At 38.6% G+C, this 22,824-nt stretch overlaps 1 protein-coding gene across 2 annotated transcripts in view; it reads left to right on the forward strand.

Moving 5' to 3' along the window:
• The first annotated feature begins 1,615 nt into the window (after window positions 1-1,615).
• Window positions 1,616-22,824, forward strand: part of RB1CC1 (RB1 inducible coiled-coil 1) — a 42,212-nt gene continuing 21,003 nt past the window's right edge. For both annotated transcript variants that reach the window (XM_054179568.1, XM_009903664.2), the window contains exons 1-11: window positions 1,616-1,729; window positions 2,051-2,178; window positions 2,856-2,982; window positions 3,246-3,416; window positions 12,261-12,463; window positions 13,512-13,947; window positions 18,292-18,462; window positions 19,754-19,938; window positions 20,843-21,029; window positions 21,113-21,194; window positions 22,061-22,122. In XM_054179568.1, coding sequence (XP_054035543.1) covers window positions 2,108-2,178; window positions 2,856-2,982; window positions 3,246-3,416; window positions 12,261-12,463; window positions 13,512-13,947; window positions 18,292-18,462; window positions 19,754-19,938; window positions 20,843-21,029; window positions 21,113-21,194; window positions 22,061-22,122 — 1,695 coding nt within the window. In that variant the 5' untranslated portion in view covers window positions 1,616-1,729; window positions 2,051-2,107. The remainder of the gene's footprint in view (window positions 1,730-2,050; window positions 2,179-2,855; window positions 2,983-3,245; window positions 3,417-12,260; window positions 12,464-13,511; window positions 13,948-18,291; window positions 18,463-19,753; window positions 19,939-20,842; window positions 21,030-21,112; window positions 21,195-22,060; window positions 22,123-22,824) is intronic.

A 22,824-nucleotide genomic window follows, 5' to 3' on the forward strand; every position in this document is an offset into this window, starting at 1 on the left:
TTTAGCAACCTTGGGAATATGTGAATTCTACCTTTTTCTTTTGTGTTTTTTTTTTTCTTTTTTCTTTTTTCTTTCTTTCTTTTTTTCTCTTTAAAGAGTAACTGAGTAAAAATTTGTCCTCCCTGTGTAATTGTACTTCTGTTCCCCTAGGATTGTTGAAATATTGGGTGGAAGGAACAGCACTTGGGTTTTGGCTTCTTAATGAGTGTTAATGAATTAGAAAGAGGTTATAGTCTTGTTATCCTACTTTTTCAGTAGTTTCTTCTTTTTCATGTTAATGTGGATTACTGTCATCTAAAGTATTCATACATTTATTTTGCTCAAGTACAACTACTGACTGCTGATAGCTAAACTGGAGGAGAGTACTTCAGTTACTGGTTTTCCAGTGGTGGTACTTAAACAGATGGATACAGACATATTTTTTTTTTCCTCCCCTTGTTTTATTGCACCTTTGCTTCTGGCAAGGTGATGTGTGTGTGTTTCACATGGGAGTAAAGAGGGAGGGAGCAGAAGGGAGGAAGATAATGGCTCACATAATATCCTGATGAAGTGCTGTCTGTTCCATGAACATAAAATACATGTGGTAGTTGTATAGTGGTTTGGGGTTGGTGGTTTTTTTGTTTTTTATCTTTATGATAAGGCTTTTGAAATTTGAGAGAAAGTGGTTTACAGTTAGTAGCAAGAGTTGTGTAAAATGATTTGCACGTTCTAATGGTTTTCAGGCTTCAGCACACCTATTTTTAGTAATGGATTATCACCCATTATAGTGCCTGATCATCTTCTCAGAAAGCTTGCTTGGGCATTAACATGGTAGAAATAATGTTTGTTTGCAGTTCAGTTTGGCTATGCACTTGCCCAACTGCCCTGAGCCCAGCTGCTCACCGTTGCCTTCTTTGCCAAGACCACTCCTTGGCACTGCTACTTAACTGGAAACAGTTAAAATGAACTAGGGTGGCCTAAAAAGACTCACCTTTGCTGATCTGGCTTATTGTGATTGTTGTAGTTTCCATTGTAGTTTAAACAGCACTTCGGGGGGAGGAAGTCCCTGCAAGGATGCTAGTGACAGATAATTTTGAAAGTAGGTGAATGGCTTAACAAAAACTTAGCTTGTTTCAGGGAAAGAAGGTGATGAAGATTCCTGAAGGAATCTGTTAGGTACAGCTGTAGGATAAGACCACCCAACTGCAGTAGCATGTGTGCCTTTTTACACTGCTTTTCCTTGGACAAAATGCATTTTGTTGTGACTTTCTTTACTGCTCTTAGCATTTTCCTCTCAGCATTCTGCACCAGCGCTGAAAAATACTTTCAGTTGATGGAAATACAAACAGTTGTTCTAAGTGAACTGAATTTGCCTCCCTGTAAATACTGAAGAATTCCACAAATGGTTATTTAAAACCAAATTTATGGGCAAAAGTGTTCAGGTATGTAGCAGTTTTGATCAGACAGATAACCAGGCAACAGCATTAATTAAGAAAAGAAAATGCCACTACCACATGATTATTGCTTCTGGTGTTGACAGACGCTAATTTCTGGGTTAGATGCAATGATTACCATAAAATCCTGACCTCTTAATAATACCTGTTGTTGTGTTCTGTATCTTTCCTTTGCAGATCTCCTCTGGCTTTGAACAGCCATGCTACTCTGTTGCCAAAAATCAAGTGAAACGAATGTGTGCGTGTATTCTACCCCCAAATTTGAAGATGAGGGTAGCTTTATATAGTGCCTGAAGGTAATTCTTTCTTTGTTTAAAGCTAAAAAAGTTGGGGACTTCTGATGCATATGTGGCAGATGCTGTCATAATTATTTTTGATCTTGATAATGTTTTATATTTCTAGGTTTGAAATAGCTTTAGTGTTAAGGAAAAGGCCAGGGGTAAAAGTTTGATGAAGATTTCATTCTATGTACATGATGTTTCTGGACAGATTCTCTCTTAGACATCACTCCAGCTTAGAAAACAGTGCTTATATGAACACTAAATACAGTACAAGTATGTACATCTCTTTCAGAACTCCTGTGTGAAGCTAACACTTGAATTTTTGTTTGTTTTCAGTTTCTAAATGATTTTAGCAGTGGAAGTTACAAACTTCGGCGACCTAAAGAAATCATCATGAAGCTGTATGTATTTCTGGTCAACACTGGAACTACCCTCACCTTTGATACAGAACTTGCTGTACAAAAGTAAGAAAGTAAATTAATTCCCTCTTATTTGTGTTTAAAATTAGAAAAAGAAGTTAATATACTTTTTGTGTACTTGGTTCTAGAGAGATGACAGAGAGTTGGTTTTCAGTATGTGCATGGTGTTGCCTTCTGGGTTTTCATCTATTTGGGTGGATTTTGGCTCTGTTTTGTTTTTAGATTAGTGCTTCAGTGCCTTGCAGGTGATTGTGTGTGTTTGAGGTCCCATGAGAGAATGGTAAGCTCATTTACTTTCTGGGGCAGTGACAGAAGATGACCTGTTCTTAGTTGTCTGGTATCACGTTGGAAAGAGTGTTGGAATGACTGGTGATGATCTGTGGCCTTTTACTGGACGGTGGTTTTATTTAGAATCCTCTCTAAAAGGTTTATTTTTTTACTGACTGGCATCATTGAAGACATTCTACAGATTGCTCTTTCACCCATCACTGTACAGTCATCCTGAAGAAAAAGTGCCTCTTGTAGAATTTTTAGCTTGGATGCCAAAGAACTGGCATTCAGAGTTTTGTCTCATGTCCAGGATGGGCAAAAGCTGGTTCTGTCTTAGGGAGAATCATAGAATTGTTTCAGCTGGAAAAGACCTTTAAGATCTAGTTCCACCATTATTTACCTACCAAGTCTGGTGTTAAACTTAGCACCCTCTCTTTCCACTCTTTTTCCAGTGTGGCTGATCTGAAACATGCAATTCAAACAAAATACAAGATTGCCATTCAGCACCAAGTACTGGTTGTCAATGGAGGAGAGTGTATGGCACCAGACAGAAGAGTGTGTAGTTACAGTGCTGGAACAGTAAGTACAGACTGCATTATTAGCCTAAACTCTCATGTAGGGGATGAAAAAGATGTTTTCCTAAGGCATCTAAAAGTATTTTCCTGTAGTGTGCTCTTTGCTGGAATTCCTTTTGTTTAAGAAACAGACATTTGTGTATCCAGTTTACACCTGTAGAATTGAACATGTTCTTAGGATGTCACCCACATGATGAAATAACTGGTGATTGAACAGTGTGCTGCCTTTACTCAGTATTTGGTTTCATTTTCTTGTTTTGAGCGTAGGATACCAACCCAATTTTTTTATTCAACAAAGAAATGATCTTGTGTGAACGTCCACCAGCCATCCCCAAAACCACATTTTCAGCAGAGAATGAGATGGAACTGAAAGTAGAAGAATCCCTCATGATGCCTGCAGTGTTTCATACAGTAGCATCACGAACACAACTTGCTGTGGTAAGTCAATTCCTTGCTCTACTTGCATACCAAAGGAAAAGAAACTTTTCCTATGTCAGAGGGGAAGCTTGGTATAAATGCAGAGATTGTTTAAAAGATGGTAAAAATGATTAGTGTTGATGTGTTCCTCAGAGCCTTTGTCTCAGAGTTTCAAGGTAGGTACTGAAATGTGCTTGCTTCTTCAGCATGTTGAAAGCTTCTTTCTAAAGCCTATTGTAATTCAGCTTTATGGGTGCCTGTGTTCACAGCGTTTGCAAAATAAAAGCAAGCTGGTTGCTTTGGACCCATGCCTTAATGCTCTGCCTTACTTTCAGTGTCTTTTGTCTGCCTCAGCTTGAAAACATGAAACTTACTTTGGGGAAGTTACTAACCCAAGTGGAAAATCAGCAATATAATTTTTTTTAAAGCACCATGTCAAGCTTCTGTTTCATCTTGCATCTAAACAACCAGTGAGGAATTGGTTAAACTAATGTTCTTTTTCCTTAAATTCAGGTCTTTTTATGACCAAGTGCTGACTTTTAGTTACATAGAAAAAGAAACTCATCAGAATTCCCTTTTGGGAATTCCTCTGTGTTATTTCAATAGGGAGAAGTAGCTCCCTGCAGCATGGTCAGTAAGGTATGAAGTGTGCATGCAGTAGGAATGGCTGACTAGTCAAGAGGGTGACATGATGCCTTCAGTAGCTGGATGTTTGCTTTGCTTTGTGTTAGGAGTTACTGGACTCATTTTCCTTTTCAAACTTAAATGCTTTAAATATTTTTCATGGCTCTGAAGATTATTTAAACATCCAACAGCATGGAATGAGGGAATGGTTGAGTGTAGCATGTAGCACTAAATGGATAGTAATGTATGTTTTTAGGATGTTCTCTTGGTAATAAAGTTTCTTCTTTTCAGTGACAACTTCAATGCAATCCAAAAGAGTATGCACCACTCAGAGTGGCTGGTTTTCACTACTGTACAGCTGAATCCAGAGAAAAGTGCCAAGTCTTGCATGTAGTATGAGGTGTTTTATTTTCTCCCTCAGCCTCCCCTGACCTGTCAGGAGGTGGGAAAGTTAGCTTGAATAATCTGACCTTTACTTGCTATGTGGTTTAAGGCAAGGATTGACTCCAGTAGACTCTCTTCCCCTCCCCACCACCTGTTAACAGTTACTGCTGACTTGGTGAATAGGACCTTATGTTATTAGAGATCTGTGAATCACATGGCTGTCAAACAGACAGTGGATATCAAAGCAAATTCAGCTAGGAGTGGGAGGTTTTCATTTGTGCTCCTTGAAGAGTGTGAGGATTCTGGTTTTAGCAGCTGAAAGTGCTTGAAAAACATTTTTGCGAGGTACTAAGAGGATGTAAGTCAGCAAGACAGACTGTTAAATGCCTAATATTAATTTGATAGAGAAGATAGGCTGTAGCAATTGTTACAGTCTTGTTTGTACTTAAGGGAAATGGAGGTGAAAGGTGGTGGTATCTACTCTCATGCTTCCCATTGATATTTTATCTTCTCTCTTCATCCCATCCCTTATTTTGTGCTCTTGAAGATGATTCATTTTGGCTTTTTGTCTGGTGAAGCTGCTGACAGATCAGGTTTAGTTCCTCTGGAGTAAGCTTTTCATACTCCAGGAGTATACTCTGCTTAAACTTGAAAAGAATTGTTAGTGTTGTCTTCTCTACCTCTTTGATTCCAAAGGATGTATTACTATGCAGCGCAAAGAAGTTCATTGCAGAGATTCTGCTTTTAAATTGATTTAGACTGTTAGTGACACATCCTGGTGTCATGCCTTCTGTAAAGGAAGCTCACATTTCAGAAATACTCTTAAAAGTCTCTGCATGGATTACAGCTTTTATTTGCCAACCAGAGCTGTATAATATTTAGCTAGAGGCTGTGAAGTTTATCTAGACAGAGTGATCCTGAGCTGATTTGCAAGAAGACAATAATGTTTTCCGTCTTTGATGGCACTACATGATAGGGGGAGGAATTCAGTATGGATCTAAGTAAAATGGAGGGTTTCCTTTTACCTTGCAGAATTAACTTGAAAGAGATTCTGTTCCTAACATTTTCCTTTTCTCTGCTTGTGAAAGTATCACAATGAGGTAGCATCTTTTGTAGACAACTTAATGTATTTGAAGATTAAATAGGTAGAAATATTATGAAATCTGCTACACCTTTGCAATTACAGTTCATCCAGTCTGTGATTTTAAAGCTTTCAATACCATAGGCTCTGTGTTAGGCTGTGAAAATGCACTTGGGGAGGTCAGGGGAATGGCAAAAGCACCATGTGTGTTGGAAGGTTAGTAAATAGGCTGCCACAACTTTAGGTGTACCAAGGTGTGAAAACTCTATGAAGCAGTATTGCAGCAGTGTACTAAAGAAGTTTTTCATACTGAAATGCATGGAGCATATTGAGCAGTAATTCAAAGAAACTAAGGGAGGACTGGGAATGTGGTTAGAACATTAATCTTCTTCAGGCTTCACTATAAGCCTCTTGGCTGGGAGGAAGAGGGAACATGGGGTATTAATCCTTCTCAAAATTGATTAAGACCTAGGGAGTGCTAGAAAGGCTCTGAACCTCTGTACTTGTGAGATTGATGCACCCAAAGTCATGCTGAGAGTACTGTATGGGAGACTTCTTGTAAAATGGGCTTGAAAAATTTGCCTTGTAATGATTCAGGCAGTAAGCTGCTTTAACCACAAAAGCAGAGTGGCAAGACGGAGAGTATTTTTGTCTGTTGTAATTATTTAATGTAATATAGTTAAATGTAACATCTATCTGCTATTAATGCATGTACTAATACATGGAAAAATGTGGTTTATTAGGAAAATAATAGTTACAATTATATTGTTGTTCATGAGAACAAGTCTTGCCTCTTCTTGTCAACAAGAAGCAGTGATGTGCAACTGCAAAAGCAGGGGACAGTATTTGATAGCTACCAGTTTCTATTTAATTTGATTTCTAATCTTTCCAATTCCAATTAATTTCATTCATTTTATGCAGCCTTTTTTTTTTTTGGATTTGAATACCTCCTAACCAAAAATAATTCCTGTGGGAAATCTATTACCATGTGCTTGGTTTTTCAGAGTGCTGTGATGATCTTATCAAGATACCTTATTTTTTTTCCCCTTTCTTTTTACTTCCATGATTTTAACACCTGTACAGCTTTATTTATTTACTTATTAAGTTCCTGTTGGCTAGCTGAGATCTCATTATGGAAAATTCACAATACAAAGTTCAGGTAGCTTTAAGGAAGTTATGTCTCTTACCTTTGCTTATGCTTTCACCAATTAAACTGAAATTCTTGTTGTAGGATTTGTTGTATGTGTCACAATCTCTTTGTTTTATAGACTGTTGTTATCAGATCCTTTTTGGTCAGTGTTTGTTGCATCTACTGTCTGGCTTTTAAATCTCACTTAAAGCAACTTTCTAGATCAGTTTTCCATTTATGTCTCCTATCTTGGTTTCCCAACTTGTCTGTTGAGATGTCTGTGTCTAAAGGGTTGCAGGTTGCCTTTTTAAAGCTAGCCTGGTGGTTTCCTACCTTTCTTCCACCCTTTTTTTACAACTACCTTGGTGGTGTCCCACCTCTCTTCCATTTCAGCAGTTCTGGCCTTGAGCTGCCTTACGTGGATAATGAGTGTTTGCAGAAAGTTAGGTACACACCAGCTTAGAAGACAGACTGCTCTCTCTACAGTGCATTGTGCAATAAGCTACATTGTGGGAATCATCTCAAATCTTGTGGTCTTCCAACATAACTGCTTAAAATGATTTCTGGTGGCTTGGCCTTTGGAAAAGGATTGGTTGGTTTATTTATTTATTTAGTGATCTAACTCAAGTTTCTATGGTGTTTGTTCTGGAAGGAGCATATTGGAGACTTGGCATCTTGCTAGTGGGTCTGTTTCACACTTCATCTGAAATTAGCTCTTCCAATTCCAGCTTTTAAAAACTGAAATCTTGAAGTGGTTAATCAGGAGCTTGATGCTCTAGTTGGAGGAGTATGAATTAGAGATACTGGTCTTGGTTACTAATTCTGGTAAGCAAGGTAACAGTGGAAGTGTTTATGTGCTGTTTTAGTGTAATTTCTTTTTCAAGGATCCTTTTTGTTGGCCTGAGGTTGATGTGTAGAGCCACTGAAACCTATAAGGAGTCCTTTTTCAGGATTTCACACACATGGCAATAGAGGACTTTGATGACTTGTTTCCTTTTACCACAGGGTTGTAGAGAATGGAAAGAACCCTGCATTTCCTGAGAACTTTTGTTCTTTAGAGGTAAGTCCAAAGACCACTTAAGACAAAGAGATCTTCCCTGGATTTTTTTTCCCTTCAGATGAGCAGAGTTAGGACAGTAAGATGCAAAGACAGACTTGAAATCCATGGGAAACACCTTACCAGTTAATTTCTGTTTTGGATAAAACATACTTCCATTGATTTGGGTTGAAAGGTACTAAAAAGAATTAATTTATAATCCAAAGAATCATCTCCATTTAAGTTACAATGACCAAAGGAAATAATTAATTCTGTTGAAGCACCCAGCCAAAAATAAAAGTCCTTCTGCTGGGCCTGTGAATTTCTTGACAAGTGGGAAGTGAGGATGCCTCTATTTACTGTTCAGCATAACAGCATTAGAATGTATGTTGATCAATTGCCTTGTAGACCTATACTAGCTCACATAGGACACTGAGATCTTCACCATACCAGTGGAATGTGGACCTCAAGAAGCTCCAGTATCAGTACAAGACTTGACAAAACCAGGCTAATCTCGAGTTTACGGTTAGGCTGAGCAGTAACTATAAAGGGACTTCTTATAAGGGCTTGTAGTGACAGGGCAAGAGGCAGTGCATTGGTTGGACAGGCTGGACTTGATTATCTTTGAGGTTTCTTCCAACCTTGGTGATACTGTGATACTGTGGATTGAAGCTTGAGGAGGGGAGATTGAGACTAGAAAGAAATTCTTTACAGTAAGGATGGTGAGACACTGGAACAGGTTGCCCAGGGAGGTTGTGGGTGCCCCCTCTGTGGAAGTGTTGAAAGGCTTTTAAAGCTTCTACTCAAGGCTTTTGTCTGAAGGTGAGAGAAGTCCACTCCACTTTTGATAAACCATGATACTGACCTGAAGGAGCTGCATAAAAGGACTTCATAGGAGCTTTGCTTCTGTAGATGGCTTTTATTGTTTCAGTCTTCAAGTTAATACATGGTTCTGTATATGATCTCACTTAGGAGTTACTGTCAGTAGTTTGGAGGAAGGCTGACTTTGGGAAGAGAATAATGTTTGTGAGTTGAAATTGAAATGCTTGTGTACTTTTCCAGGACATACCTTAGAACTTACGGGGATGTTCAGTTACCTTTTCAGCTTCATTCTTCCTGTGTATGTTTTAGTGCATCTTCGGGCACTTAATGTAGTAATTGAGGAAGCAGTAATTCTGCCTGGTTAGGCCACATCTTGAGTCCGTTGTCCAGTTCTGGGCCCCTCAGGTTAGGAAAGATGCTGAGCTGCTGGAATGTGTCCAGAGAAGGGCAACAAAGTTGGGGAGGGGTTTGGTACACAAGCCTTATGAGGAGAGGCTGAGGGAGCTTAGCCTGGAGAAGAGGAGGCTCAGGGGAGACCTTATTGCTCTCTACAACTACCTGAAGGGAGGTTGTAGACAGGCAGGGGCTGGTCTCTTCTCCCAGGCAACCAGCACCAGAACAAGAGGACACAGTCTCAAACTGCACCAGGGGAGGTTTAGACTGGATGTTAGGAAGAAGTTCTTCATAGAAAGAAAGATTGGCCATTGGAATGTGCTGCCCAGGGAGGTGGTAGAGTCACCATCATTGGAAGTGTTTAGGAGGAGACTGAATGGGGTGCTTGGTGCCATGGTTTAGTTGATTAGGTGGTGTTGGATGATAGGCTGGATGCGATGATATTGAAGGCCTCTTCCAACCTGGTTTATTCTATTCTATATGGTGTGGAATTTGCTTTTCACTAATTTGTATGAAAAGAGAATTTATTAAAATAATAACAAAAATAGTAATTAATAATACATTAATGTTTGTCAGTGTTATATTAACTTATATTAATTGAAAGTGTACAGAGAAACTTGAGATAGTCTGAAGAAAATGACCTGCAGATTTCAGGAGACTCTGGGTGCTGTCCTAGTTGTACTGTGGTTGCTTTTGACTTAGGAAAGCAAGAGCTCATGCAGCAAATAAAGTTACTGTTCTTTCCAGACTGGAAATCCTTACTCTGGTGTGCATAGAAAGTGACCAAATTTTGGAAGACAAGAAGACAAATACCATCTTCACTGCAAAGTGGTAGAAACTTTTATTGGCTCTTGATTTGCTTGGAGTTGTCTGTGTAAATATACCTTTGTGTAGTCATTGTTCATTTGCTGATAGCTTAGAGACCAGTGATTTAAGGACAGTGGGATTTTGTCATACTGATTGAGACAAGGCTTGGATATTTTTTTAACAGGGTGGAGACTGCTCATAACTTTTAGGTTTTGTTAGTTCTCAGATGTTTGGATAAAATGCTCTGCAGTTCTGTGGTTTATATTGGGAAGATAAGTGATGTTGGGCTCATTTTTTTTTGCCTATACATATGTGCTGCTAACCATGTGTTCGGCAGCAAATGCACTCTGAAATGTACTGATGTGTTGGGTTTTAACATTGCTCTCTCACTGTATTTGTGTGATTTGGTTTGCATCATTTTCTCCCAAGTGCTAGAGCAGAGGAAACTTCTCTGTTCAGTCCTAATGTAACAATACACTCAACCTGCAAGCAGTAGTAAGGTTTTCTTTCTAGGAGGGTGTGGTGGGTTGAAGTTTCCTCCCATCATTAACTTTTAAGCCAGACCAACTCAGTTAGAAGCAAATGAAGCTGTATTTACAAGCAAAAACTATGCTCTACAATGGAATGCAATGAATCTGTACAAAATATACAGGATTTACAATATTATACAGATATTTACAATTAGCAAATAGCATGAAAACCCCCCTGGTCAGAAGACCAGAGAAGCCTGTTCCACTGCCCCTCCCCAAACCTCCCAAACACCCCTGTACCAAGAGAGAGAGGAGTTGAGAGAAAAACAGTGTTAGGCTTACCTCAAGGCCAGCCAGAAGCGTGTTACCGTGTCCCCAGCAAAGCAATAACAGCCAAGATCAGAAGAGAAAAGAAAGGGGAATGGAAGTGAAATGTGAAGAATTGTTATGATACAGCTTCTCTTATCCCAGCCGTTTATCCAATGAATTTGTTATTCTAAACCTTTTGTTTTCCTTTTTACACCCAAGAGTGATTTATTTAGTTTTTTCTACTTTTCTGCTCAAAATCTGCAGCTAAATTTTAAAGCCATAGCCTTAAACTACCACAGAGGGTAAGTAGATTTTAAACCCCAACTCACAAGTGTTCCTAGGAGAGTGTTCTCCATGCAATATGTTACTGATAAAATATTGAGCTGATGGATTTATTGTATAACTTTGATTTACTTTCTCATTTTGGTGCTTGAGCAGTAGGTCCTTTGAGGGGGGCAATGTGTGTTCTTAAATTCATGAACTTGAAATAGTTATTCTTCCATCTAGTTAAATCTTCAGAATAAAATGTAATAGGGTGTTGCTATTAGTGGACATTTATTAAGATATGGTACTTGCCATGTGTAGGTCTGTGGTTTAACTCTCCCAGGTTGGGTGGTAGTAAATTCTCACCTTTTTAATAGCAGTCTCTGTGTCATCCAGTTCTTTAGTAGGAAAGTTTTCATCTTGGTTGGCATATACCAAGTTTCAGAGTTTTGTGGACCCATCATGTTGCTTGTGGTTTATTAATCAGTAGAAGGCTTGAAATAGTTATTTGCCCTGCTGTGTTCCTCATTGTTGTAGTTTGAGATGGGTGCCCCCCTGGTGCATTCACTTCCTGTGTCCAGAAGTCCAGCCCAGAGGGATGGACACAGGAAATTGTGTATTTCCTACCATAATTCTTTGCACCACTATAAGATCCAGTGCGGAGTCTGGCACTTCCTCTTTCCTTCCCTCTCCGAGACTTGGTAACTGGGGGAGAGATCTCCCGGCCATGGGCCTGATTGGGCCCAAGGCCACAGGGGGATGGGCAGTCTCAGGCCTGGCCAGCTGAGACTAGCCCAGCAGAGGGAGGGGGATGAAGGAGCCCTGGGGGTTTTGCATGCACCCTCAGGTGGGGATGGGATCTTTCTTTGTCACTGCGCTTTGGGTTTTCTGTAACATTCACTGCTTTCTATTTAAACTTTCATCACCTTTGCAATCCGTTTGTCTGAGTCGTTATTTCTGCCTGTGGTGGGGAGGGGATCTGCCCCAACCCATTACACTCATGCATTTCTTCTTGCATCAGATGCACCTGCACTTCTGCTGACTGATCATGCAGTTCATTGTTGTCCTGAGCTTCTGCTTGGCTTGTCAATAATTTACTCTTTGATGAACCTTGTTTGCCAACTCCTTCTGTCAGATTGTACAGGCATTATTATGAGTGTGTGAGTGCTCTGAACATTTTATATTAGCAGCATTTAATTAATTTTATGAAGTTGGTTTTTAACTGCCACTTTCCCCTGCCTGGCTTGAAGATATTTCTCAGTAAAAAGCCTGTGTGGCATTTGGGTTTTTTAGTTTGGTTGGGTTTGTTTTGTTGTTGTTTTAAAATCCCTTTTTTATCATCATGATTTAAGAAGGAAAAAAATTATGTTATTTTTGAAGTTTTAAGGTGTGTAACTTCTGAGGTATCTAACACTTTTAATGATGGTATTTTCTAGTTTATATATTAATTACCTGAAGCATTTTGTTGGAAGTCTATATGTGTATATCTATATCTATTTTAATTAGAATAAACCAGGTTATTGGTGTGTTTTTTTCCTAATTGCAGGAGATGTATGAGGTTGCCAAGAAACTTTGCTCCTTTTGTGAAGGTCTTGTACATGATGAACATCTTCAGCATCAAGGCTGGGCTGCCATAATGGCCAACTTGGAAGATTGTACATATTCTTACCAAAAGCTACTTTTCAAGTTTGAAAATGTATATTCAAGCTATTTGCAGTCCATAGAAGATATCAAGTTGAAACTTACACAGTAGGTTTGCCATTAAACTCAGCCTCAACCTCCGAGGTTACATTTGAAACTTTCTGGGTGTTTTAGGTGGTGTATGTCTGGTGGGAGTTGTGATGCAGCATGTATTTGTTTGTGTCATGGAGTGCTTGCTTTGTTTCCTACCAGTCACTTTTTAACTGGCATTTTTTCCTTGTTTTAGTCAGCACACAGAAACCTTTACTGAATTATGTGGGAGATATGCTTGTTAATGAACAGCTGTTTAAGAGCTGGAGTCCTTCCAAATGTGAACTAGAAATAACTAGATAATAAATTTAGACATTAATCAACATTTTTAAATACATATTTGCACTTTTGAGTTAATTAAAAGCAGTGATCTGTGTTGAAAGTATGAGGTCATAACATAAACTTTGGGTGTTTATCCATTTGGGAGGGTGTGTTCTGTATGTATCTACGTGTCTACACTCGTGTCCTTCAAGCTCTAGATGTTACTTCAAGGGAAATCTTTGCCATCTTTCTGGATATTACAGTATTATGGCATTTGCAGTAGTGCTTTGCCTAATAAAATGTAAGTGGATGTTGGTTACTTAAAGAAATAAAGTGTAATATACATATATATTTCCTTTAAAAAAGAAAAGGAAGCTGAACTTTCCTTAGTTCATGGTAAACAACTCTGAATGTCTTCTGGCTAACTGCTTTTTCAGTCTTTGCTAGTAAGCCTTGGTGGCCATGTAGATTGGAAACATAAAAGTGCCAGTTGTGCATTTAAAGAGAAAAAGGACCTGTCTCAGTTTATCACACTGTCCTTTTTTTATTGCATTATCCACATGAGGTTACTTGGATGTTTAGAACAGTTCATCTTAAGCAGTGGAAGACAGCAAAACTTTGTCTTTAGCTGACCTTTCACTGTCTTAATACTGAACATTGTTTAGAAAGGATAGTTACCAAATGAATTTTGAAATCTGCTTCACTTCTGAAATAAATAATATTTTTATGAGTGGCTTGTGTCTTAAGTTTTTCTGTCACATTGGCTTCTAGGCACTGATCCTGTTTTTTTTCCTTTCTGAAAAAGCTTGGGTTCTGCTGTTTCTATCATGGCCAAGATACCACTGCTGGAGTGCCTCACGAGACACAGTTACAAGGAGTGTTTGGGAAGAGTGGATTCTTCAGCTGACCATGGAGGGACAGAAAGTGATGAAACTGAGGATGGGAAATCTGCTGAATTGGTGCTTTATCCTGATATATCAAAAGTGAACAATAAATCAATGTTAGCCTCATTTTGCAAGTCAGTTGAACATTCAACCTTGGAAGGCACAGATCCTGAAGGAGTGAAAGATGATAAGGAGTCTGGTCAAAATGCTGCTGTGCAGGACAATGAGACATCAGTAGAACTGAGAGATGATGATCAGCCTTCCTTCAATGTGTCTTTGTTAGACTGGATAAATGTTCAAGATAGACCTAATGATGTTGAATCACTGGTCAGAAAATGTTTTGATTCTATGAGCAGGGTAAGTTAACAATTTCTTAAAAATCAGATTCTGTTGCATTGAGCGCGGCTGTTGATGTTCCAGATCTTGGTGCCTTTGGAGTGACTCAACTTCTTGTAACACGTTGTTTCTCAGATCACTTTCTGAATGGAGACCAAAGCAGAGACTGAGGGGGTGGGAAATACTTGAAGAGTTCTTGAGTTTTCAGAATTTGACCTTTAGGAAAATGTATAATTCCACAATGAATGCTTCTTATCTTGCTTGTGTCTCAAGCAGCTGTTCTGGTGAGAAAGCCAAGAGCTTCTTGGAGTCCATAAGCAAAGTGACTTCTCTCTTTGCCTCTTTCATAAAAAAATATGCCTGTAATGAAAGGAAAGATTTTTCTGCACAGAAGTTAATGTTCTTTGTGGTAAAAATACTGAAGCTTTGATTAAAATATAGGACAGATTCATGTGGTTAATTGTGATGAATTTATATCTTATATATATATGCATTCTTTATTAGCTGATACAGATTCATTCAGAGGAGCCCAGTTTGCATTTCTCCTGCTGGTACAATAACATATTGCTCACTTTCTTCACTCTTTCCAAATCATTATTTTAATCAGTGAGCATTATAACCTTTTAAAGTCCTTTGGCCTAGAGGTATTTCCTTCTTTGCTTTCACTGTAGCTGTTCTTACACTGTCTAGCCTTGTTTGCATGTATATAATTTTATAACTCAATATACCTTGAACAAAGAACACCATTTCTGTTGCCTTTGACACTATTCTGAAAGGCAGGACTGGAAGACTGTCTTAAGTCTAAACCCGATCGCTTGTAGGAAGTGCTATGATGTGATGAGTTCTATATGCTTGGAAAATTTGGCTTGATATAAAGGGCTGCTTAAGATTTTGAGCTGTCCAAATTGCAGGAAAGGCTGAGAGAAAGAGTGGGCTGTACAGTTAGCAAAACTGTGAAGGGCTTCCTAATTGCTGAAATCTGGGACACTCCTCTATCCTGTTCAATAATGCTGCAAGATGTTTGCTACTGGTTTAAAACAAGAGGAATAAAACCCAGTAGTGTGGTTGTGAGAGAATAAATTCACTTTCAACTTAATATTAACAGGGCACAAATGTAATAGCTCTTTTAAAAAGAATCAGTGTTTAAAGACAGATGTTGCACTGGTACTACATGTACAAAAATGAAAACATAACCACTGCAGTTAAATCCTTACTGTACATCTTTGATCAGCTTGTATTCTTATCTGACCCACATCACCTATTTTAGAGAGACTGCCTTGTAATTGTGTGCTTTTCTGTCCTTGCCTTACCTTACCTGAGGCTAGTCAGAAATCCTTTTTTTTTTTAAACTGTTGCAATTGTTTTGTAACTTAAGGTGATTTTTGTAGGAAAAAAAATGTGATTGCTCCTGTGAAAATGAAGATTCTTCTTGATTTCTTGGCAAAACCAGAATTGGCAGGTGGGAAAAAACACTTTAGTCAGACTGTACTGGCCACCACTAATAGAACTTTGATCAATCTTGATTTGTTTTGGTTCACAAGAAACCCAAAGCTTTCAAGTATTTGAATAGCTCCTAGTTTTCCTTCAGAAAACATTGAGTTGCTCTGTTTTGATAGCAGCACAGATAAAGGATTCAGTCTTTGCCTACCATTGATTTAAAATTAATTGGAAAACAGAATTGGCCTGAAGCTGAAAAGGAAAACAGCAGATTAATACCTTGTTACATATTTGTTCTCTTAATATTTACTTGAGGTGACACTTAAACATAGCAAGGTAGAACAAAATGGTACTAATTTAATACTATTTATATATTTTTGTCTGCATTTTCTATGTCTCCTTTCCTTCTTGGAAATATGAACCATACAAATCATTTGCAATTGCATTTCATATTGGAAACTCTGAATTCAGGTAAGATACTCATGAAAGTATAAAGCATCAGAGCAGCAGCTTAATACTTTTGGTCCTGGTAGTCTTGACACAGTTGATGTTCTGCACAGTGCTGCTATGTGTCTGCTCCTTTAGTCTCTGGGTTTCTATATAAAATGGCACTTCTAATTGCAGAAACCTAGGCTGCAATAAAAGCAGTGGGTAAGTAGGAGTTAACCAGATGTTTGTGTGAAGTGCTGCTGCAACCACTTAAATAGAAGGCTAGCAAAGGAAGAGACTTCTAAAGATGAGGAGAACAATACTCTCTAACAGTGAAAATAGAATAGAATAGAATTAACCAGGTTGGAAAAGACCTTTGAGATCATCGAGTCCGACCCATCACCGTCTAATCGACTAAACCATGGCACTGATGTAATCAGGTCAAAGATGGAATGGAAAGAATGGGTGGAAGAGGTAAATTACAGTGTGGAATGAGAGCAATAGACATTCTTTGTAAGAAGAGATGAAACACAATTAGTTTATCTTTGAAGTCTTTTCCAGCCCTATTGATTCTATGAAGGCAAAAGGGGAAAAAAAAAGCCCTTGCTATATTGTTCTTCAGCATTTTGCCTGTTAAGAAACTGTCTTGCATGCTGCACTGGAGTCATTCAGGATGCCACAGGGGAGTAATTCTGAATAGGATGGCAATGAAGATGATCCTATTAAAACCAATCTGGTTTAATCCCACAGACTATTTTTATTACTGATTCTTAAACATGAACAAGTCACTTGAGAGAGACTAATATTTATAAGGCCATTCATAACCCACTAAAAATTAGCATTTGCTGTTTTCAGGGAACTTTGGCATGTTTTGTCACATCATGAACAGCATTAATTACATATTCTGAAAAATTCTGGGCTAATGAACAGGTTTTGGTACTTCCCCCTGTGGTCTTTTTATTTGTTTGGGTTTTGTTTGTTTTATGAGAATGAAACACCAATCTATAATGGGCTTCCTCTTCGGATTCTTCTCTCTATAGCCCTGAGAAGTGTTTCCAGCATAAGAAAGTGCTCTGTGAAAGCTTTTATATAGTTAAATAACAGATTGAGGGGGAAGTAGTCCTTTTATTTATGTTAATGGAGAGTCAGATAAATGCTGGGGATGTTGAGGGTTAATTTGTATGGTCTGTAAGTGGCATAAATCCTGGATGTTGAGAGAAGCTAGTGCTGTGACAGCTAAGATGGCCTAACAGGATAGAGTCTTTTCAAGAGATTCTTACATCACAGATGGCATGCCACAATCATTTGGGGTAAATTTGAGCAAATTGGTTCATATTTTGCTAACACCAAAACTCTTGCTACATTCTTTACTTACATATGCCAGATTTACCCTAAACTCTGTCCTACGTAAGCTGTTGCAATTCCCTGTGATGTTTTTAGCACTAAGGAAATAAAGACTAATTCATCTCACTAGTCTTAGAGTGAAACTTGAAGAGACCCCCTTAGTATCTGTGGACATTGGTAGCTTCTTAATGTTTCAAGCACTTTTTTTGTGGATGATTGTCTATGAGGTAATGTGAAATAATTTTCAAAATCCTACTTTACTTTTAAAAAACACTAACAAAAAGGATTCCAAATGTATGGTTTCTTTTTCATAGCTTGTTTTGCAGTTACTTAGAGCTGATCTGCTTGTCTAAAAAATCAATTGAAACACTCATTTAGTGGGGAAAGGCTAATGGGTCTTGCAGCTTTTTCCTACCACTGTCCCTACTGCACTTTCCACTGAGCCACATTCACCACTTGTTTTGATTGTGATTCCATGGATTTTTGTTTCAGAGCAAACTTGTGTCCATTAGCTTTAAACTGCCTCTTCCCCTCACACCCTGCCTTGTCACCTCAACTGATGTCCCATCTTCTTGTAAGGATGCTGATTTCTATGATGGTCTGGGTGGAATACTTCAAAGCTCCTTAACTCAGAATTCTGAAACAGGTGACAGATGTAGGCACCTCTTACAATAACTTTAATATTGTTATTTATTTAGAAGAAGTCAATTTAGTTTACCTGAAGGGAGGCTGTAGCCAGGAGGGGGGTTGGTCTCTTCTCCCAGGCAACCAGCACCAGAACAAGAGGACACAGTCTCAAGCTGTGCCAGTGGAAGTTTAGGCTGGAGGTGAGGAGAAAGATCTTCACAGAGAGAGTTGTTAGCCATTGGAATGTGCTGCCCAGGGAGGTGGTGGTGGTGTATTGTAAGTGTTCAAGAAGGGATTGGATGTGGCACTTGGTGCCATGGTTTAGTAGACATGAGGTCTGTGGTGACAGGTTGGACTTGATAATCTTTTCCAACCTTATTGATTCTGTGATAGTTAGCTCACCTACCCTAGGTGATCCTGCTCTGACAGGGGCATTGGACTCGACCTCTGGAGGTCCCTCGCAACCCCTAACGTTCTGTGATTCTGTGAACTACTAACACACTTTTCATTTATTGTTTATTTTTTCAGCTTGATCCAAGGATTATCCAGCCCTTTCTGGCAGAATGTCGCCAAACTATCGCCAAACTAGATAATCAGAACATGAAGGCTATTAAAGGTCTTGAGGACAGGCTCTATGCATTGGACCAGATGATAGCAAGCTGCAGCAGACTGGTGAATGAACAAAAAGAACTTGCTCAGGTAATACCCATTTGTATGTACAACATTGGAGGATGGCAGATTTTTGTTGTGTATGCTGTTAAGGATTATAATTTGTGGTCCAAATCCATATGCTCTCATACCTATATTGCTTTTCATTCTGGTGCTTGGCTCTAATGATTATCACAGCAGGTTTCTTCAATGTCTTTGTCTTCCTGACTAAACCACCCAAGTTTTTATGATGAAGCTGTCTTTCTTCATCTCAGTTCTTCCTGCTTCTTTATGACTTCCATTCACTTGGCTCGGACAGTGGATACAGTTAAGATGTTTGCTGCCTGCTTTTGTTTTTCAGAGTCCTTACCCATTCAGTACAGAAGTTGTTCTGAGTTCAGTACATGATTGATTTACAGTGTTTTCTTCCACCTTATTGTGCATCATCTTCCTTTTCTTTCTGTTAACTTCCTATACCTGTTTGATACTTTGCTTTTTGTGCTGTCCTCCCTAGTGTATAAATCTTGCTTTGCAAATGTGTTCTGTAGCATCATATGACAAGATTGCTGAATCATTGAATCAGAAAGGTTGGAAAAGACCTCAAAGATCAAGTCCAACCTGTCACCCAAGACCTCATGACTACTAAACCATGGCTTCAAGTGCCACATCCAATCCCCTTTTGAACACTTAAATACAATATTAAATCAATAATGACAGTGACTTCGTTTTTCAGCAGTGTCACAGAAGCAGTTTGGGTGCTTATCAACTTCAGCTTCAGAGAGAGACTCTTAACACTAATGTTTGCTTTTAAAATCCTTTATTAAGAAAACAAAGTCTTAAGAAAATATTGTGGAGCTACAAATACAGTGACCACTGGTAGGGACATGATAAGAACGTGGACAAAGTCAAAGCTCAAACTGTTGTCTTTGGGTGTTCATTTCTTGCCTGGAGAACCATGCAGTTACCATCAGGATTTTCTCTCAGCTGTTGAACATGATAAAGGAGACAGTGACATGGCACAGTAGTTTCACCAGTAGCCACTCCATCCTAGTAGCTGTTTTTCTGCTGCATTAACTTCTGTGATCCTCACTGGTGTTGATTAGTTGTGTGAAATTCTTGCAGGGTTGTATTGGTAACTGTTTGGGAGGAAAATGCCAGATAATGTTTATGTGGACAGGATTATAGAATGAAAAGAAAGCAGCTTTGACACTTACCTGTGTAGCTTTCTGTTATACTGCTCAGTAGTTACAGTAAGTTTATTCAAATGCCTGCACACTTACAGAGCAGATGGGTCACTTCATGCTTTTTAATTGTATAACAAATGTGTCTTTTTTTCCTCTAGGGATTTTTGGCTAATCAGAAGAGAGCTGAGAACTTGAAAGATCCTTCTGTGCTGCCTGATTTGTGTTTGAGTCATGCAAATCAGCTGATGATTATGTTAACTAATCACAGAAAACTGTTAGATATTAAACAGAAATGTACCACTGCCAAACAGGAGCTTGCAAATAATCTACAAGTCAGGCTGAAGTAAGTTACAACTTTTCAATTTATAGATTGCTTCCACTTGTATCAAGACTGTTTAAAGAATGTGTGTCTTAAGAAAATCTTTGGTACTGCACAGAGCTTTTCTTCACAGGAGAGGAAATAAAAGCTGAATCACTTCAGTTTGTATATGAAGTTATTTGTAAGTGTGAAACAAAAGATTAAGAGAAACTTTTCTTAGAGTTTAAATAGTCTTTGTATCAATAAAACAATATCCAAGAACCTATAATCCTCTCTCCTTTCATCAACCTCAGCAGCCATTGGTATCTTGTTTAAAATTTGGCTGGCAGTTGTGCTGATGTTTTCCAAGAATGATAACTATAGAATCCTTGAATGGTTTGGGTTGGAAGGGACCTTAAAGATCACCTGTTCCAACCCCTCTGCCATGGGTGAGGACACCTTTTACTAGCCCAGGCTTCTCAAGACCTCATCCAACCTGGCTTTGAACACCTCCAGGAAGGAGGCATCCACCATGTCCCTGGACAACCTGTTCCAGTGTCTCACCACCTTCACTGTAAAGAATTTCTTCCTAATATTCAGTTTAAGTCTCCCTTCTGCTGCCTTAAAGCCATTGGCCCTTGTCCTGTCACTAAAAGTTTAAGTGAAGCATTCTTCTGTTGCTTGTGATCTAGTGGTGGCAAGTTTTCATTTTCTGAGCACTATGAGGAATTAACACATTCATTTTCTGAGCACTGTGAGAAATTAACAGGCAACTGCAAGGCAACTGCTGATTTCTGAATTGCTTGGTGCTTCCATATAGCCTATCATTGGCCCATGTAAAATGATGTCCTTGTTCAGTTCATCCAGACATGTTGCTAATCATAGTGAAATTGAAATGCAGAACAGATGACTAAGTTGCTGTCTTGTAATGTGTAACCTCCTCTTGTAGGTGGTGTTGTTTTGTAATGCTGCATGCTGACCAAGATGGAGAGAAGCTGCAAGCATTGCTTCGTCTTGTAACAGAGCTCCTAGAAAGGGTCAAGGTTGTGGAAGCTCTCAGTACTGTTCCTCAGATGTACTGTCTAGCAGTTGTTGAGGTTGTGAGGAGAAAAATGTTCATAAAACACTACAGGGAGGTAAGTCAGTCAGTCAAACTTCAAGACTAAATCTTTATGTCAGTCTATCAATTTACATCTAACTACATAATTTCCCTTCACAGTGGGCAGGTGCTTTAATAAAAGATGGGAAACACCTTTATGAAGCTGAAAAGGCAAAAAGGGAATCTTTTGGTAAACTGTTCAGTAAGTACTGCTGTGAAATGAGAACTGTGATTGAGAATGACTTTTATCTACGTAGTCAAAATGATTCCACTGGGCTGTAGTTTTAGTACCTGCCTTACTATCTTTTGCTTAAATGGGAAATGCATGCAGTGTGCCAGCTGGTCCTCTTATGAGCAAAATATTTGTCTATTAGTTTTTCTATTAAATGAATGAAGTGTTCCATTTAGCTTATCCCAAATACTGCAGAAGCTTCAGTGATTTTCATACTTGCAAAGGATCTGATTTCTAAGTATGACATTAGAATGCAGTCAGTGTTTGAACATGGCTCTGCAAGCTTGGCTCTTCTTTTAAATAACATTTTTTAATCTGTCACTGAATTTTTTTGCTATGAGCTCCTCTCTACTACTTCAGAGAACAAACAGGAATGAAAACTCATATCTAAAGGCCTTGAGTAGACGTTAAAAAATAAAATTAAAAATTATGTTGTTGCTAAAAGAAATTTGATAATTTTTTCCTGCAATGTGTGCAACTTGCTTTAGCAGCTGGTTTAGAAGATAAGAAAACTGAGCAAAAGTTCATCAAAGTTTTGGTAAGGAGATTAGCAAGAAGGAATTGGCAATTGGCAGGGAAAACTTGAAAAGGAGTTGAGGTTCTTCCTGGGATGAATTTTGAGCAAAAAGGCTTCAGCAAAGCAAGAAATTCTGCTTGAACTGGTGGGGTTTGCTTGAAGTTCTGGGCTCAGTTTTTATGTTGCAAAGAAATGGCATAGTTAGTAATGCTTTTAAATTGACTTCAGCTTAGAGTGCAGTAGCTTCCTTCTTTTCTCTTGAGGTTATTTTTGTATGTTGCATTTCTTTCTTTCAAGTAACCATTTTTCCTTTGCCCAGGGAAATCTTTTCTAAGGAATCGTCTGTTTAGAGGACTTGACTCCTGGCCTCCATCCTTTTGTGTATGTACTCAGTATGTTTTTGGGGGTTATTTCATTTTTATTAACTGTACTTTCAAAAGATACAAACCTAAGCTTAATTCATTCAAGCTGCATGCCTGTCACATTGCCCTGACACAGATGAAAGAGCTGGGAGCTAGTGTTCATTGCTGTTTCAATTGACCTACATTAACAACATCAATTTGGTGCTCCTTTGTAACAAGGAGTTTGTGGTATTGCACAAGAAATGGCTATTAAGGATCAGAAAAAAGAAGCCAGGAGGTGTATTTTGATCATCTGGTCTTGTCAGCCTGTCTTCTGAAAAACAGAATCATGGAATTGCTTAGACTGGAAAAGACCTTTCAGATCGAGTCCAAACTGTTAACTAATGGAAGCATAAAATTACTCAGATGATAAAAGCAAGTAAAAAGTTGTCACATTTTGCTGTAACCACTGCATAAATGGAAAAGTATCCATGGCTGATAACATGAAGGGGTGAAAATGTATGTCTGTAATCAAGTATTGCCTGTTAACTTTTATTTCATACAACTTGCTTAATTCAAGCAAGATAACTCTCCCTGATTCTAATCTCACTTTGCCTCATTTAACCTTTTCATGTCCTCCTTTGCAGCCTGATTTTAAAGGATACTTGGAAAATCAGAATGCTACTCATTTCAGTGTTTCAAATACTGAACTGAATTATGTTTAGCAGCACACTAATTAAGT

The sequence above is a fragment of the Dryobates pubescens genome, chromosome 3 (assembly GCF_014839835.1).
Source record: "Dryobates pubescens isolate bDryPub1 chromosome 3, bDryPub1.pri, whole genome shotgun sequence".
In the NCBI taxonomy this organism is placed as follows: domain Eukaryota; kingdom Metazoa; phylum Chordata; class Aves; order Piciformes; family Picidae; genus Dryobates; species Dryobates pubescens.